Source organism: Apodemus sylvaticus, chromosome 20 (genome assembly GCF_947179515.1).
Source record: "Apodemus sylvaticus chromosome 20, mApoSyl1.1, whole genome shotgun sequence".
NCBI lineage: Eukaryota > Metazoa > Chordata > Mammalia > Rodentia > Muridae > Apodemus > Apodemus sylvaticus.
In genome coordinates this window covers 41650552-41667526 of record NC_067491.1, presented here as the reverse complement: position 1 = coordinate 41667526, position 16975 = coordinate 41650552, and the positions used below count along the sequence as shown (strand labels likewise).

Here is a 16975-nt window from a genome sequence, read left to right as displayed (position 1 = left end):
GGAATTTTGCTGTTTTGAATCGTAATGGAAAGATCAACACGTGGTGACAAACGTACATCCAGCCAACCCTCTAGTTTGAAATACTGCTCTGGTCCCATCAGGTCCCGCGCAGTGTTGACAGACACCTAAGTTACCCTGGTACCCAATCTTGGATTCATCTTCCTGCCCACTGGCCCTGGTGAACTCAGCCTGCTGTGGTCTGAGCCGTCCTCTAGTGGCAGCTTAAAGGACCCCATCTGCACACCTGTCCTGTCTCAGGTTGGCCTTATTCTGGAATTCTTTGCCCTTTAGCTGTCTTAGACTAGGAACTCAAACTCATTTTCCTAGAATGCTATCACTTCCTTCTTAGTTCACAATCTTAAAATTTTCAGCTTGCAGCTCTCTCTCTTGTTTGATGAGGGATCTTAAAAGACAAAAAAGAAAAATACACCATCTAAAGTCTCCATCTGTCCATCCCTAACTCTGTGTTCAAGTCTTTTCCCATCAAAAAAGACATGTTCCTACCAGTTTTTCCTTTTTTTTGGATTTTTTTTCGAGACAGGGTTTCTCTGTGTAGCCCTGACTGTCCTGGAACTCTGTAGACCAGGCTGGCCTCAAACTCAGAAATCCACCTGCCTCTGCCTCCCAGAGTGCTGGGATTACAGGCGTGCACCACCACCGCCCAGCACTACCAGTTCTTCTTAAAGCAAGTATTAAATACTTGAAATTCCCATGCACTTTAGGGCAAGATAACTTTTCTTCTTTCCAGAAAAAAATATAACCCAGTTGGCCTATCCCAAGCTGTCCCACACTTGTGACGATCACTGTCCCAGCCCATGTGCTAGAATTTTTTTTTATAATTTAAAATTTTCTATATTCTTTGTTTACATTCCAAATCATTTTCTCTTTCCCGGTTTCCCCCCTCCCCAAAGGTCCCATAAGCCTTCTTCCCTCTGCCCGTTCTCCAATCAACCCCCTCCTACTTCTCTGTCTGGGTAATCCCCTACAATGCTGGATCAAGCCTTTCCAGGACCAGGGCCCTCTCCTTCCTTCTTCTTGTGAATCATTTGATATGTGAATTGTGTCTTGGGTATTCAGAGCTTCTGAGCTAATATCCACTTAATCAGTGACTGTGTTCCATGTATGTTCTTTTGTGATTGGGTTACCTCACTTAGGATATTTTCCAGATCCAACCATTTGCCTAAGAATTTCATGAATTCATTGTTTTTAATTGCTGAGTAGTATTCCATTGTGTAAATATACCACATTTTCTGTATCCATTCCTCCATTGAGGGACATCTGGGTTCTTTCCAGCTTCTGGCTGTTATAAATAGGGCTGCTATGAACATAGTGGAGCATGTGTCCTTACTGCATGCTGGGGAATCCTCTGGGTATATGCCCAGGAGTGGTATTGCAGGGTCCTCTGGGATTATAGACATGAGCCACACTTCTACCGAGACTCTGATTCTCTTCTTCTCTTTACCGTGCCGTGTGCTGCCCCCTGGTGGTGTGCGTCCACTTTTTCCCTTTTCATGTCTGCCCTTTAGCTGTCTCTAGGAAGAAATGTGGGGTCTATGAATAGGAAACAAAACAAGCGCTGTGCTGGAGACCTCACAGCGAGCTTATGGTTTCCTTTTGAATTGTTTTATATTTCTCTAAGTTTTAGTTTTTTAAAGAAAAGGACTGTTCTTTTAATATAAATGAAAATTAAAGTAAGTATTTAGAAAGTGAGAAAGTAGGAGCTTTGTATTAAACAGGATCTTTGGAACATCTGCTAAAGCACATGGTGGGGCGACAAGCCGAGGACCTTGGTTGGCTTTGAGTGATGGCGGCCAGAGGCCTCTATGGTTCCAGGATGGATCTCCCAGTGGAGTCACATCGATCGGCCTTGGGTGGGTTTTTCTTGACTTGATGGTGATTCTCATCTTCTTGAGCAGAAGCAGTTTATCATGAGGCAGGAGCCTTCATGGAAATCGATTTACTTTGCTGAGAAGTTTATTGAGTTCCTCTTGTCGAATATCAGACAGCCAAAGGCGAAATCGGATGACCCCTTTCATCTCCCGAAATACATAATCTACCAGCTCAAGAGACTGCAAAATCAAGTAAAACATCGAAGTGTCGAGGTACAGGGATTGGCGGACGTCGGCCTAAGTTTTCCTTAGATTAGATTTACATCGATGGCTCCCCCATGGAGATCTCAAAAAAATCAAACTCCTAAAAGGCTGCTTGGTCAGCCTAGGAATCTGTTTGCTTGTACACACATTTCTCTGAAAGAAGGCACTCATTTATTCAGCAAACATTTATTAAGTGTGTAGCTGTGTGTAAGGCACTGTTTTAGGTGTGCACAGTAACATAAGCAGTAGTCCCTGCCCTCTAGTCCCCTCTCAAGGGGACTTGGCACATATGCAAATACTATCATGTAGCATTATAGGCTTTTCAACAATAAATATGGGGTGGGGGAGCACACATTATGCCATTGGTGGTGCAAAGTGATTTGAAACGTGTATGCTGTCTACACTTGGAACATTTAGAGAATCTGGTCAACAAAACCATTCAAGCCAAAAGATACTGTCTTATAATTACTTTTATACACATGTTTATGTATACTGTATATATTTGAATACAATCCAAGGTGTCACTATAATAATGATCTGACTATAAATTACAAAGCAAATATCCCCTGCTACCCATTCTCAGTGATGTCATTTGAAGCATTTAAGGAGCAGGTGGGGTATAGCCCAGTGGCAGAATATTTGCTTACCATGCATTAGGTCCTGGGTTCTATCCCCAGCACTAGATGACGATGATGAAGATGATGATGCTTAAAGAGCTTTGCTCTGTAACAGTAGAATGGAATTTTGCATTTACTGACAGTGAGCCCCCATATAGTGATGGAATATTTTCTGCTTTTTTTCTTGCACTCAGGAAAAGCTGATAGACTCACTTAGCAGAAAAATTAATCAAGTATACAGAGTCTGCATTGGAGATGCTGAGGTCGGCAGCTTGAATGCAGTTCAAAAACTGGTCAAAGTAGAGTCCCGCCTGGTGGAGCTGAGTGACCTCATTGAATCTATTCCCAAAGAAAATGTGGAAGCGATTGAAAGGATCAAACAGAAGGAGCGACGGCAAAAGTACTGTGACAGTCTCCTCAGTCTCCTAGTGAAATGCTTAGTGGCTTAGTCTGCATAAATCCCACTCAACTGTTAGCCATCACTGTGTGGCAAGCAGCGCAGAATGGGGATGCAGTGGAGGAGTCCACTCAGCCCGCCCTCCCAGAGAGGATGTCCTGAGGAAATAAGTGTTATTGTTACTGTAGGTAACGGGCACTGTGACCCAATTAGGATGGCTGAGGGGGAAGAAGGAGTGGTCTCAAGCCATATGAACATTTCTTAGGGGTTGTCATGTAAAGGAACTGCTCTGTGAAGGGCCTGTCCTTAGATGACCATGGGTGACTCGGTCTATAAAGGAATGGCAACACTTAGGCGACACTACGTGACATTTAGCTAGTACTCACACCTCCACTCATTTATTTCCTCAGATCTTACATGACTGTCATCCCTGAAACCTCACCCCTGCAGATTTCTCCAAGTGACCTCTTTATAGGCATTTTGTCTGGAACGATTATCACTATGACATGGTTGCTGCTACCACATGACATGTGGGCAAAGCTTATAAGTGATGTTCATGTTCTCTCTTGTGAAGCGAACTAGAGAGGCAGATGAGCACTGTGGCTCCGGGCGTGGCCATGAAGCCTACCTGCCTGCCCTTCCGCTACAGCTACTGCCACCTGGAGGGAGGGGCCACCTGTCTAGTCTATTTCACTATGTTTAAAAAAAAGTCACAAGATACAATTACTTTATAGGAATGATGTATTAAATTAACAATGTAAAATCACTGAACATGCTTGAAAGATAGTAGCCATTAATATTGTTACATTACTGATGCAGGGAAGATATTATTTCTCATGTAAAAATGAAGGTCACTCAGACAGCTCTTATAGAACATTGAGCAGACTTATCTAAGCCAAGGATGACTCCTTCCAAATGACCTCAGGTTTCTTACAGTACCAGAGAGTGCAATTATTATTTGTTTTCAACAGTAATATGTATCCAGTTAGTTTTTAGAGGAACTTTTTCCTCCCAGGTTTGGAACAGTGGTTCTAAACTTTCCTAATGATCCAAGCCTTTATAGTTTTTCACATTGTGGTGTCCCCAACCATAAAATATTTTTATTGCTACTTTATAACTGTAACTTTGCTAGTTAAGTATCTGATATGATGCAGGACATCTGATATGTGAGCCTTGTGAAAAGGTCATTTGACCATAAAGGGGTCGTGACCCACAGATTAACTGCTTGGTTTAATGGTACCTAACAAAGCACCCAGTTATGCACAAAAAGGGTTCAGGAGATACTACTACTCCTTGAAAACACTGGGACGCAGCTACATGGGTCCGTAAGTCATCACTGCCTTGTGTGTGCCAGTGCTTACACTAAAAGACAGAAATGGCTTGCACTGCTCTTAAGTTGAAGACATAATTCAAAATGATCTCAGTAGTCTGTGTCAATCCACTAAGGCGATGTGTATACTTCGGCAGCTCAAGGAGGTGGCTGAGAACTGAAATCAAATGTCTCACCATTGGCCAAATATTCAAAAGCCATCATCATCAAGGAGATCTTATATTTGGATAGTTCATTTCCAAACAATCACCATGTAGATGACTACAGAACTTCTGATAACTTCCCTCTTCACCTCTGACAGGCTGCGTGAAGAGAAGATGAAGGAGAAGCAGAGACACCAGGAGGAGCGGCTAAAAGCTGCTCTGGAAAGAGCAGTGGCCCAGCCCAAGAAGAAGGTTTGTGTTCTACATGAACAGGTCCCTGTTCCAGTCCCACAAGAGAACTGTCCTCCCAGAGAGGCTGTGTCCCTTCTGAGGCACTCATGACAAAAGAATACAGTACTTCCCTTATCCACATGCCTAAGTTACAAAAACTTTACCTGTAACTGCCAAACAGAAAGCGAAGGGAGAATCCCCTGCGTGGAAGGGACAGGTATGAATTACAGGTTTCTGGACCTTCCTGATGCAAACACTTCCAAAATCCAAGAACACTGAGGTTTAAAATGGTTTTCTCAAAATTGGCTCAACAAAGCACCCTCTTGTAATCCTGGGAGAAAGCTCAGGCACAGCACTGAGAAATGCAATGTTAGCATCCAATGCTACGTACTGGGACAACCATATCACGAGCCACATGCTGCTTAGTGACTTTGTGCAAATCTTTCCACTAACCACAAAAGCTAGCTGCTGCCTCCTATATACGATGGGGAACTTGCCAAGCGTGTTGGACATCTACTAGGATATAACTACCTCCTGTAACTGTATTTACCAGTTTAAAACATTTGATTCATGTAAAAATTCTAGTAAATATTGACATACATACAGTTAAAGAAAAGTTAAGCTAAAGAACATTATTTTTTCTCATTTCAGTTGGGAAGACGACTTATCTACCGTTCGAAACCTCAATCTGCTAACAAGCATGAGCTCCTTTTAGTCGGTGATACAAGAGCAAAATCACAGGAGGAAGAGTATTTTTTTAGTTGAAAAGGATCGTGAAGATCAGCAAATGTTTTATAAGGATGTTGGCTTTCAGTGATACAATACTGTCCTAACAAATTCCAGGAACGCAGTAGACCTTTAGAATGGCAACTGTTTTCTGCTAAAACTCTTTATTACTCATTAGTGCCATTCCATGAGCTAAGCAATATTGTACTTTAGGTGGTCTCTGTTGGAGACATATATCCAAAGTCAATCTATTGGTATAACATGAAACAGGACTTACAGTAGAATGTCCTCCCTCTAAGCATGAGAATTTTAATCATATTTTCTAAAGCAATAAGGAAGTTCACAGCTTTGAACATACATTTTTAAAATGTATTATTCTTAAAATATGGATAGGCTTAAAACTTAAAAACTAGTAAGTCTATGGTCTCAGAACAATCATGAGACTGATTTTATTTCACATTAAGCTCTGAAAACCTTATCAGAAAACTTTTAAGTGAACAAGACCATATATCTTCAGCCTAAATATCAATTTGTATTATGCTCTATCTCCATAATTATTTCAATTTTCATGTTTTGACTTAGCTACAATATACACATTATTTAGTCTATATCAATATAGAAATAACATAATTTATTAATATATATTAATACTAAGAAAATGTTTAACTTTATGCATGTTAAAAGTGTTTTGGAAACTTTAAACAACACAGCTGCTTTTAAGAGGTCTCAGTTAATATAATTACAAGAGCTGAAACTCACCTTAAGAAAAATTCTAAAGCGTAGAATCATCCTTTATAGAAAAAATTAAATAAGCCAGCAGTGGGATTACAAAAAACGAGTCCTCTTTAATGAAATTGGGTGGCTTTTAATTAAAACATTAGTTCTAAGAATTATCTATCCATTGTTTCAACATTCGCACTTTGCATATGTCTGCATATAAATAGTCCACAAGTCAAGTTGAAAAAAAAAACCCAAATCTTTATTGTATAGAAATACATATATATAAAAAAAAAAACCCTCAAGATGCTATTCTCTCATTTCCCCATCTTCCTCCTCCTCTTCAACACCTCTGATATAGAGGACATTATTACACCTGTAACAGAAAACACAGTCCATTCTGAGCTGCACTCAGAACCCATGCACAATCAAATCATCACTGCTCCACTGTCAGACTGGGCGCTGAACTCAGCCCACCGCTCTTCCCGTTAGTCCCATACAGATGCTCTAAAAGCACACTGCACACATTTACCACCATCAGCACAATCCATTTCTAGGATATCTTAGAATGTAGGTGGTTGCTGACACTGGACAGTGAATACAACAGAAATCCTTAGCAGCTGGACTCAACTAAAATTCAAATCAGGGTTAGTCCCTGTAACCCAGGACACTGAAATAGCTTACAGCTGAGAGCCAGGAAATATAGATCAACAGTAGGAAAACCTCAAACATACACTGAAATCTTCCAGCACATTAGCGATTTAAAAGGCTTCTGAGCCTAATTGTAGAGTACTGCTAAATATTTTTTTTAAAGTAACCCCCCAAACTAAAGGACTAATTTATTTCACCAGATATTTTTGAGGTTGCTTAGTAACTCCTTTCACACACACAAAAAAGTGTTACCTTATTAGAACTTCACCCAGATGTCCAGACAATGCCCCATCGATGTATTCTTCTGTATTTGCAAGCTTTAGATAAAAAGAAAGATATTAGTGTAAGTGCACAGGAGGGAAGAGTGCAGCATCCGCACTCGGGGAGAGCCCAGCAACTGAGGCTGCTCCTCACCAACACCTCACGCTGGACCCTAAATAGTAATGACAAGAGTAGCTTTCTATCAGTCTTGTATCTTGGGTTTCATATATTCATTAAGACGTGCATTGGCATAGAACTAATGTATAATAAAGCTCATTTCAAAATTGTTAAGCCTTCTAGATGTTATTTCTATCTGATATCAAAGTGTCTCGAAGAAGAAAGCCTGTTTATGAGTAAGCTATAATTCTTAAGTTTTCTGAAAATTCAATTCTAAAGAACGATACATTAACTTTTCTTAGAGCAAAACATTATGTATCGCATTAACTTGTTCAAATGGGTGTACAAAAGCTATGGATAATACATATTAGCCAACAACCACACCAAAAAAGTAAGATTTTTAAAAATCTCATGTACTCAATGGGGGCTTGGGGGGAATCAAGAACGATTAGGGTTACTTAGGGTTACTTTGGCGAACTCTATTCGAAGTTTAAATTAAAAATCTTTAGCTATCATTCTTATAATTAAAATATCTCCACAAGTGCCATATGGGGTCACCAAAGGAAGAACAAGATAAGAAAGCTTCTTTCATAAGCAGGCAGTGGACAAGAAAAAGAAAGGTGGGGTGGCTGCCTGGCATAAAGCAGTTAAGACATACGAGCTGTTGTTTCTCCGGAAGAAAACAAAGGTACCAGAGAACATGTCATTAGAACAAATGTTTGTGAGATTACTTTGTATATAATTCCTATCAGAAGTAATGTACTTGTGTGTGTGCGGGTATATATATATATATATTTTCCTTTCTTTCTTTTTCTTTTCTTTTTTTTTTGAGAAAGGGTTTCTCTGTGTAGCCCTGGCTGTCCTAGAACTCTGAGATTCGCCTGCCTCTGCTCCTGATTGCTGGGATTTACGGTGTGTATCATCACCACCCAGCATAAGTAATTAATTTTGACATGTCCCTAACACTTAAATGGCTTCTAAGTTTTATCTACACTAATGCCCCAAAGCTTAGTGCTTACTAAATTCAAAGGCCTCCTTACTGCTGAAAGGCTCTCAGTGCCTGCCATTCCAAACCTCCTACTCTGGCCTTCTTGCTGTACCTCAAGTCAAGCACACCCTGTGGACAAAGCTTTGCATCTGCTGTTCCTTCCAATGGAGATGATTTTGCCCTATACGCCCAAGGTCTCTTTGGGGGCTAGGCTGTTCAGTACTGCACACCATAACCTTGGTTTTGCTTTACTGCTGTACTGTGCATTATCCCTAATTATCTGTAACCATCTCCCACCCCTGGAACAAGCTCAAGGATATAGATGTTGTTTTGTTCACTGTTATATTCATGGTACCAAACAGACAATACATTTTGGCTGACTGAAGCAATTCAGAAACTGGGCTCACTTGGAGATGCATTTTATACCTCAGGGACGCTACATTAACTGCAAGATCAACTATTAGGTGGTTTATTTTCCTCTACAGGGTTTCATGTATTCCACGCTGGCTTGCAATTCCCTGCGAAATGAGGGCAGTGTTTTAATTTCTGATCTTTTTACCTCTATCACACCAAGTGACAGGGATGGAACAAAACTTAAATCACACGTTCTGTGGCTTTCGGTGTATTCATAAAATTGAACTCTCATCACTAATCCACATTATATTCACCACCACAGGGAGTTTCCAGACTTTTCTATAGCCTTTGTAAATAACTTGTTTCAAGAATTTCCCACACCAAATCTCTCAGTATTCTCATTAGCTGGATTTCTGGTTGATCTATCCACCAAAGTAACCTTTAATACCTGAGCAGAAACTACAACTAAACACAAAATTAATAACAGGCAAAGTGGCACATGCCTTTAATCCAAACACCTAGGAGGCAGAGGCAGGTGGATCTGAGTATGTACACTGACATACTTGCTGGCAAGACAGCCAAAAATAAAATTAAACACTAGAAATAAAAATGAATGAACAAGCTGACAATGTAGCTCAGTGGTAGACTGCTTGCATATGGCATGCACAAAGCTCTGGGCTTGATCTTTAGAAGTTAAGAAACTGGGCTGACGGGTTGGAGAGGTAGCTCAGTGATTAAAACTACTGACTACTCGTCTAGAAGTCCAGAGTTCAATTCCAAGCAAGCACATGGTGGCTCACAATTATCTGTAATGAGATCTGATGCCATCTTCTGTGTGCCTAAGGAGAGTGACAGTGTACTCACATATGTAAAACAATGTTAAAACAGACAAACAAAAAACCAAAACAACTGAACAGACTAAAGTGTGTTATAGTCATATAACAGGATACTATTCAGTCCTGAAAAAGAAATAACTTCTGATACTTTATAATATCAATGAATCCTGAAAATGAAACCAGACAGCAGGACAAAAAGCTGATCCCAAGGTATTCATGGGGGTTTGCTCCTCCAGGGCCTCTCGGAGGACCAAGGAGTTGGAGCTCCCTGTTTCCAATAGCAGAGTATCTGTATAGAGCCTAATGTCCTTCACCTAATTTCCAGACTAATCATAACCCAGTATGGTGGAGAAAACCAAAGGTTTGTATATCTTGAGCATAGATATAATTTCTCTTAAAAATTTTTGATCTGAGCTGGGCGGTGGTGGTGCACGCCTTTAATCCCAGCACTTGGGAGGCAGAGGCAGGCGGATTTCTAAGTTCGAGACCAGCCTGGTCTACAGAGTGAGTTCTCGAAAAAAGTGAAAAGAATTTTTGATCTGAAGTTAGCTGAATCTCTAATACATTTACATGATGTTCCAAGAATAGATGAACTCAGAGCGACACACCACTCAAGCGTGGGACTGGATTACACGTGTCCAGGTAATAGGCACATTTTTTAATAGGTTCAGAGTTCCGCTTGTGAGCACGAACGCCACTGCAGCACAGTGCTATTGCCTACACAGACACACTCTAGGTCACCTTCTATTACAAAGGAAAAGACTGACTCAAGGAAGCTCAGAGACATAGTCCATCATCAGTCCTCTTGGTCTGCTCTACGGAAAAACGCTTATAGTGAATTACTTTCATGATGCGTCTTTAAATTCATTAAAACATTTTAAAATTTCCCCTTGAAAAAGATCTTTGAAGAAGGAAGCGCTGGGAAGTTTTGTGTTCTGTTATAAACTAGTTTTCCCTTCTGGTCTTAGAGACCAAATGTCAAGGCGCCCTCTTTGGTTGCCACAGTGAAGTCGACTGGTTTCTGGGGTAAGTACTCTGAAGAACATGATGTTTCAGCATCCCCCCCTGGTTCACACTTTAATCCTGACCCCGCTTTCTGTTGTCAGTTTAACTGTGTGTGTTCTCACCAGTCACAGTAGACTTCTGAGGAGTAAGGTGACAGCAGAAACCGAGCTTTACGGCTCCTGACCTATGCTCCTTAGCTTACCTGCATGTTCATGTAGCCATCAACGGAGACCAGGTAGCCCTTGTACTCCATGCCCCACTTAAGTTTCACCATCACCGGCTTTCCTGTCAGTCCATTGAGAAAAGGCTTGGGATTGAGGGGTAAACTCTGCATAAAAAACAAAGGCAGCATTTAATTTTTGCTTAGCTCAGCTCCTACCACCCACACTCTACTGAAACACCAATCAAGAATTTATGGCATCAAAGTAGGGTAAACTATGATTCATCGTCACTTCCTAACTTGGAGAGTGTCTGAGAGGAATCTAAATACCCATTCAGTCAACTTCATAGGCCAGTGACGGAAACAAAAATATGAATTATGCGATTGAACACTGAGTGACAGTGGGGGTGGGGCAAGCGTGTAGCACAATGGCAGAGCACTGGCCCAGGATGCTTAAATCACTGGTTTGATCTCATGCACTGCCCAAACGACAAAAGCCCCACATACCTACATCGTACTCGCTATCCAAGTTCTAAAGGAATAAGGTAAAGGTACAAGGTGATCTCTGCAGACATAAAATAGAATTCAGTATTGTCAGCGAAAGGGCCTCTTAATGCAATCATATCGAGTTTATTCTGCAAAAAAGTATTCCCTTTAAATTCATAACTTCCCCCACACCCCAGTCTACCCATATTTCACCCAAAGAATCTTAGGGTCTAAAGAATCACAGGGTCTAAACGAGAAGCCAAATTTACACCGCCTATAATTTATCATCCACAAAGCAACCACTATTTGTAAAGCACTTATCAAGTCATGTAATAGCTTGGCTTAAAAGAAGGCTCCAATGGTCTCTAACTGCACTTAACAAAGCCTTATACTTCCTAAGAGGCGCTGAGGTCCCAGGCTTATTCCACAACCAGTATTCTTGCAAGTAGCGATGAATTCTTGTCATTTCCAACTGGACAAACCTACTTTCTAGTTAAGAGCTCGTGTGCGAAATACTCTTCCACCTGCTCTGTCACCTAGATTTCTGGTTAAATGCCACCTTCCGGAGAAGGGCGCTCCTCCACAGCGTTATAACTCATCAATGCGCCTCTCGGTGCATGCTGTCAGCTTCCCGCTTGGCAATCACCACTACTTGCAATTGCTTATTTTTGTTGTTATCTGACTGTGGCCTACATCCCACACCTGAGAAAATGCAGGGTCTGCATTAGCACCCCACCTTCCTGGCGCCTAAAAACACTGTTAAATGAATGGAAGGGTTGCCTGGGCTTTCTGTTCCAGAAACTGATTGTCAACATCAAGGAAGGAAGGCGCACTGTGGAGCGTGCTAAGCAGAAAGTGAAAACTCGCTTCGGTTTACCCCTACCCTGTGGTCCCAAACTAGGCTACACTTCAGGCTCCGGGACAAACAAAACGGGGAAAGGCGGCTGGAGATCGCGGGGAAGGGAAGGGCTCCAATGCGCGCGCCGCAAGGCCTCCGAAACCGGGAGGAGGAGCGAGCCGCCAGCCGCGCGGTGCCTCTTGTGGATGAATGGAAGGCGCAGCGGGCGGCAAGCCCCGCGAGGCAACCCGTCCTCTAGCCCCGCGGTGCTCATCCTCCTTACCATCGCGAACACCCGCGAGCGCTGCACCCCAGTAGCCGCCGACCCCGCCGCTGCCCGCCCCTCGTGACTGGAGCAGCTGCCGCGACACTGAACCGACCGGCGCTGAAAGAAATGGCCGCCAAAAGGTGGCGTGACCTTTCACCTCCCGCCTAGGTGTCTCGACTTCTGGGATTGGCCACCAAAGACGCGCTTGCTGATTGGAGGAGATGGCGGTACCGTCTCCTAGTAACGAGAGGTCAGGCGCTTGTGCTTGTGCCTACTGCGCAAGTTCGAACTGGGAGCTATTGAGCCACCCCATTTCTTTGCTTCCGGACAAGAAGAAGCTAAGTTCCCCTGAGAACAGACATGTTCTTTAGCCAGTGAAGGTTTAGTCTGTCCTTCATCTGAGAGAACGAGATCGGGTTCTGGAGATCCCTGCTCATCCTCTCATAGATCCAGCACTTGGGGAGCACTTCTGGCACGGCCCCCTTTTACGGCTGTTTTTCTTCTTTCTTTCTTTCTTTCTTTCTTTCTTTCTTTCTTTCTTTCTTTCTTTCTTTCTTTCTTTCTTTCTTTCTTTCTTTCTTTCTTTCCTTCCTTCCTTCCTTCCTTCCTTCCTTCCTTCCTTCCTTCCTTCCTTCCTTCTTTCTTTTCTTTCTTTCTTTTTTTTTTTTTTCAAGGAAACTGGGGGAAGCAGGACTACGTGAGTGCTAGTGAAAAGCACCCAAGTGGATCTTAATGAAGTTGAAAGTCAGTTGAGTTTGGGATATGGTAGTTCTAACCCCATATGAATTTAACTTTTTTTTTAAACTTGGGGCATGGACTCCCCAAGTAACTGGAGATTTGAGGTTGGCTTAGGCTTAAAGACTGTTGTTTATATTATTGAAGTAGGCCGACACTTTCTGGGGTGTTGGCTCAGTGGAGGAGAGGACTTCTTGCTCGTGCAAAGATCTAGTTCGAATCTCATCCCCACATGGTGATTCACAACCATCCAAAACTTCATGTGCGGGAGATCCACCTCTCTCTCTTGACTTCTGTGGGCACTAGGCTCTCCCGTGGTGTACATACACACATGCAGACAAAACATGATAAAGTAAAATCTAAAACATGAGAAAAAGTATGTCTCTAGTCTCAGATACATTTTGATCAGACCACAATCTTAGCTTTGATTTTTCCATGGTACTGGTCCTGGCACTCAAATATGCTCTACTTATTCAGTCAGCATTGATAAATTCATACATTTTAAATTCACAACTCTGGGGATACCTAGTCTGACATCTAAAGACTGTAGGTGATGAAATACCAGGAATTAGACTCCAAGCAGATTCATGTTAGTATTTTTCTGCTTTTAATGAGCTATTTGCTGTATTCTGCAAAGGACCAAGAGTGCCTTGTAAAATGCACAAGGAGAGATAAGTAATAAAACCAAGACAGACTGAACATTTGTCTCCCAGCTTTATGGGGGAAACCAAAAGTTACAAGATTCAGCAATGTACCAGTAGCAAGGTCCAAAATCTCTACAATACTTCTACAAGTCCAAACACACAGAAGAGGTGTTTCAGTTCCCCTGATCTATAGTTCCCCAACTTCTAAGCCCCAGCATCTTTAGAAAACAGACTCTAAAGCACAGGTCTCAACCTGTGGATTGCCACAGCATAGTTCAAGCTGTGGGTCACCACCCCTTAGGACCCTTTCCCAGGGGTCATATAGCAGATATCCTGCATATGAGATATTTTGCATTATGGTTCACAACAAGGCAAGGTGATGGTTACAAAGCAGCAACAAAAATAATTTTATGACTGGAGGTCTCACAACACGAGGAACTGTCTTAAAGAGTCACAGCGATTTGGAAGGTTGAGAACCATTGCTCTAAAGAAAGATTTAAGTGAAAACACTTTATTGGCAGATAGAATCTCCGGGTGATGAATGAGGCATAAAGACAAGGGAGAAGGAGACACAGATGCTACAGGGTTTGTGGTTTTGAGTGAGAGGAAGGAGATTCATATGGTATAGGGTTTATGGTTCTGAATGAGAGACATATATGCATATGCTATATGGTTTTGAGCCTGTCCTGCTACTTCACAGAGACAAAACTAGTTGCATAGTGATATGTGACAATATCTGCACAGGCTTTGTGGAACAGGTAGTGGAGAGCATCAGAGAGAGAGACCGACAGACAGAGACAGACAGAGACAGACAGAGACAGAGAGAGATTGGGGGGTTGTTTGCCTGCACATCAGTCCCCTTCTTGCCTCCTAATGCCCTGTGGAGAGTTCCCACCTCATTACTAAGGTGGCAACTCAGAAATCAGACCCCACATTTACAGTTTAGCAGGAGTGCCCTGATGTGGCAGAAGGAGCCTTGGGGGTCAGGTTCAGGAGGAGGAACTTGAGACCTCACTGAATAAGCCGGTCACTGAAGAGGATTCTGCTGTCCCATTTGTAACCAAGATCTAGGAGACAGACGAGACTGCGAAGACCTGAGGTGACACACAATTTGTGCTTAGATGCAAAGGTCATAGAAAAAGCAGTGTATGAGGGAGCAAAAGATGATATGAAAGAACACAGTTATAAGGTACTTAATAGGACATGTGACTGTTGCTGTGGCTTTCCACCATTTCGACAAAATAAACTTTTAAAGCACAGAGCAAAGGTTTATTTTGGCTCACAGCTTTCAGAATTTCAGTCCACAGTCAGTCAGCTTTTTCCATCCTTTAGGCCTCTGCAGTAAGGTACACTTCATGGCACCAAGAGTGTATGGTGAAAGACGTTTCTCACCTCGTGCCAGCCATGAAGCTGAGAGATATAGAAAGTGCTAGGGACAAAATACACAGTCCCAAGGCCTGACCTCAAGGATCTAGTTCCTGTACCTAGGACCCTTGACCGGCATGATCAGCAATGCCACCTCAAGTAGAAGCTTCCCACATTGGGCCAGCTCCTGTGTGCATACCATGCCTGCCTTGCTCAAGCATTGGAATATCACACTGCACTGGGCTGCCTCCCGAGAGCCCGTTCAGCTGTGAAATCGCCAGGATGTACCTGTGTTAGCACCAATCTGAGCCACCTTGCAGTCTAACGTGGTTGGTAGCTCATTGTGGTTTTGCCTCAAGCCTGCCTAACAAGCAGCACTGTTCTGCGTCCCTTCTCACATTTGCTGACCATCGGGGCAGTGGTTCTTTGAAGAAATACCCACTCAGTTCTTGCATACATTTTTGTATGTTGTGTCTCTGGAACCTTTGAAGATAGAGTTAATAAACTAAAATCTAAGAAGTCATCTCACTCCTTCAAGTCTCATTTGCTTCACTCACACAGTGGAAAGGTTAGACTAGATCATGGTTTTCAACCTCTTTGTATTATTTTGAGTCAAGTAGTTTAGTGTGTGTGTGTGTACCCATGTGTATGTACACACGTGTATTATGGATTTAGGGGTATGTGTGTGTAGTGCGTGTATGTGTCTATGTTATGGGTTATTTGTGTGTATGTGTATTTGTGTGTGTATTTGTATATATGTGTTATGGGTTAAGGTGTGTGTTATGGATTTAGGTATCTGTATGTGTTATTGTTTTTGGTGTGTGGCTCTGTGTTTAGGCATGTGTGTGTATGCTTTGGGTTTGGGGTGTGTGTTTGTGTGTCATGGGTTGAGGTACATGTGTATGTGTGGGTGCTAGCACACACATATGGAGACAAGAAAAGGGTCATTTGGGAATCCTGCTCTGTCACTTTCCACCCGTTCCTTTGAGACAGAGTCCCTCACTGAGCTGGGAGCTAGGCTAGGGGACCAGTAAGGCCCCGTGGTCCTCCAGTCTCCACAGCCCTGGGGTTACAGGCATGCACAGCCGTACCTGGCTATTTACATGGGTGCTGAAGATTTCTGGTGAGCCATCCCTGTCTTCCCCTCAAGATTCTTATTGTGAGTGTTGTCTACTCTTCAGCGGTGTCCCCAACCTCCCTCTGTCTAGTAGTTGCTAGAAGCAACTTCTTTCCCTATTGTGAAAAGCAAAAAAAAAAAAAAAAAAAAGGAAGGAAGGAAGGAAGGAAGGAAGGAAGGAAGGAAGGAAGGAAGGAAGAAGAAGAAGAAGAAGAAGAAGAAGAAGAAGCCAGGTATTCCCTAAGGGATTCAGTTCAGTTGTCTTAACACAGACAGGAGACTGTTTATAACAAAGACCCTGATCCTCAACCACCTTGCTGGTTGTATTGAAGCCTTGAAACTATTTTCATTTTTAACAAGCAAAAATATGGCACACTGTGCATTTATTTTAATAGAGACTGTATACACTCCTGATGCTTCTTTGCTTTTTATTAGAATAAAATCAGCTCAAAATGTAAATGCTGGTTGGTTATTATAGGTCTGGTCAGAAGTTTTGAGTAGCACGTATCTTGATTTATAAAAATGGGAGAACAAATTATCAATAAATTGATTTTATTTTCTAAGTTAGAGTTGGGTTTAGGAAGATGATAACTAACACAAACCTTTGATGGTAAAGAGACCCTGAACCAACTTAGCTGACATTCTGACCTTAAACTCAGTTGGGTTCTTTGTCGTGTATCCACACGGTGGCGGTGCTGAGTTTGTAGTAAAATGATACTGGGTTCTCAGTTAAGTAACCCTCCAACTGAGAATCTGTCCTGCACAGCTGCACTTGAAGCCCAACACAACATAACACAACGAGTTCTCCCACAATCCCCTGCACCACACGGTCTCCCCACCTCAAGTGTCTCCAGTGAATACAGTTTTCAAAACTGAAGCTTTCTACTCAAGTTCTT

At 42.3% G+C, this 16975-nt stretch overlaps 2 protein-coding genes across 2 annotated transcripts in view; one reads left to right on the top strand and one right to left on the bottom strand.

Moving 5' to 3' along the window:
- Ccdc38 (coiled-coil domain containing 38) overlaps window positions 1–5576 on the top strand; it is a 41666-nt gene extending 36090 nt beyond the window's left edge. The window contains exons 14-16 of the mRNA XM_052165508.1: window positions 2905–3110; window positions 4739–4832; window positions 5463–5576. Coding sequence (XP_052021468.1) covers window positions 2905–3110; window positions 4739–4832; window positions 5463–5576 — 414 coding nt within the window. The remainder of the gene's footprint in view (window positions 1–2904; window positions 3111–4738; window positions 4833–5462) is intronic.
- Window positions 5577–6494: 918 nt separating this feature from the next.
- Snrpf (small nuclear ribonucleoprotein polypeptide F) lies at window positions 6495–12369 on the bottom strand. Its single transcript, XM_052165511.1, has 4 exons — window positions 12234–12369; window positions 10669–10794; window positions 7158–7222; window positions 6495–6630 (listed from the first exon to the last, which is right to left on the bottom strand). The coding sequence occupies exons 1-4, from the start codon at window positions 12234–12236 to the stop codon at window positions 6564–6566; spliced, it is 261 nt and encodes an 86-aa protein (XP_052021471.1). The 5' UTR covers window positions 12237–12369; the 3' UTR covers window positions 6495–6563.
- Between the last annotated feature and the right edge of the window lie 4606 nt (window positions 12370–16975).

What these genes read in the sequence shown, in the direction of transcription:
- Snrpf (XM_052165511.1), bottom strand. An exon ending in ATGGCTACATGAACATGCAG is followed by an intron (nt 7,223 to 10,668) that starts GTAAGCTAAGGA and finishes TTTTATCTAAAG; the next exon opens with CTTGCAAATACAGAAGAATA. An exon ending in CTGGGTGAAGTTCTAATAAG is followed by an intron (nt 6,631 to 7,157) that starts GTAACACTTTTT and finishes TTTCTGTTACAG; the next exon opens with GTGTAATAATGTCCTCTATA.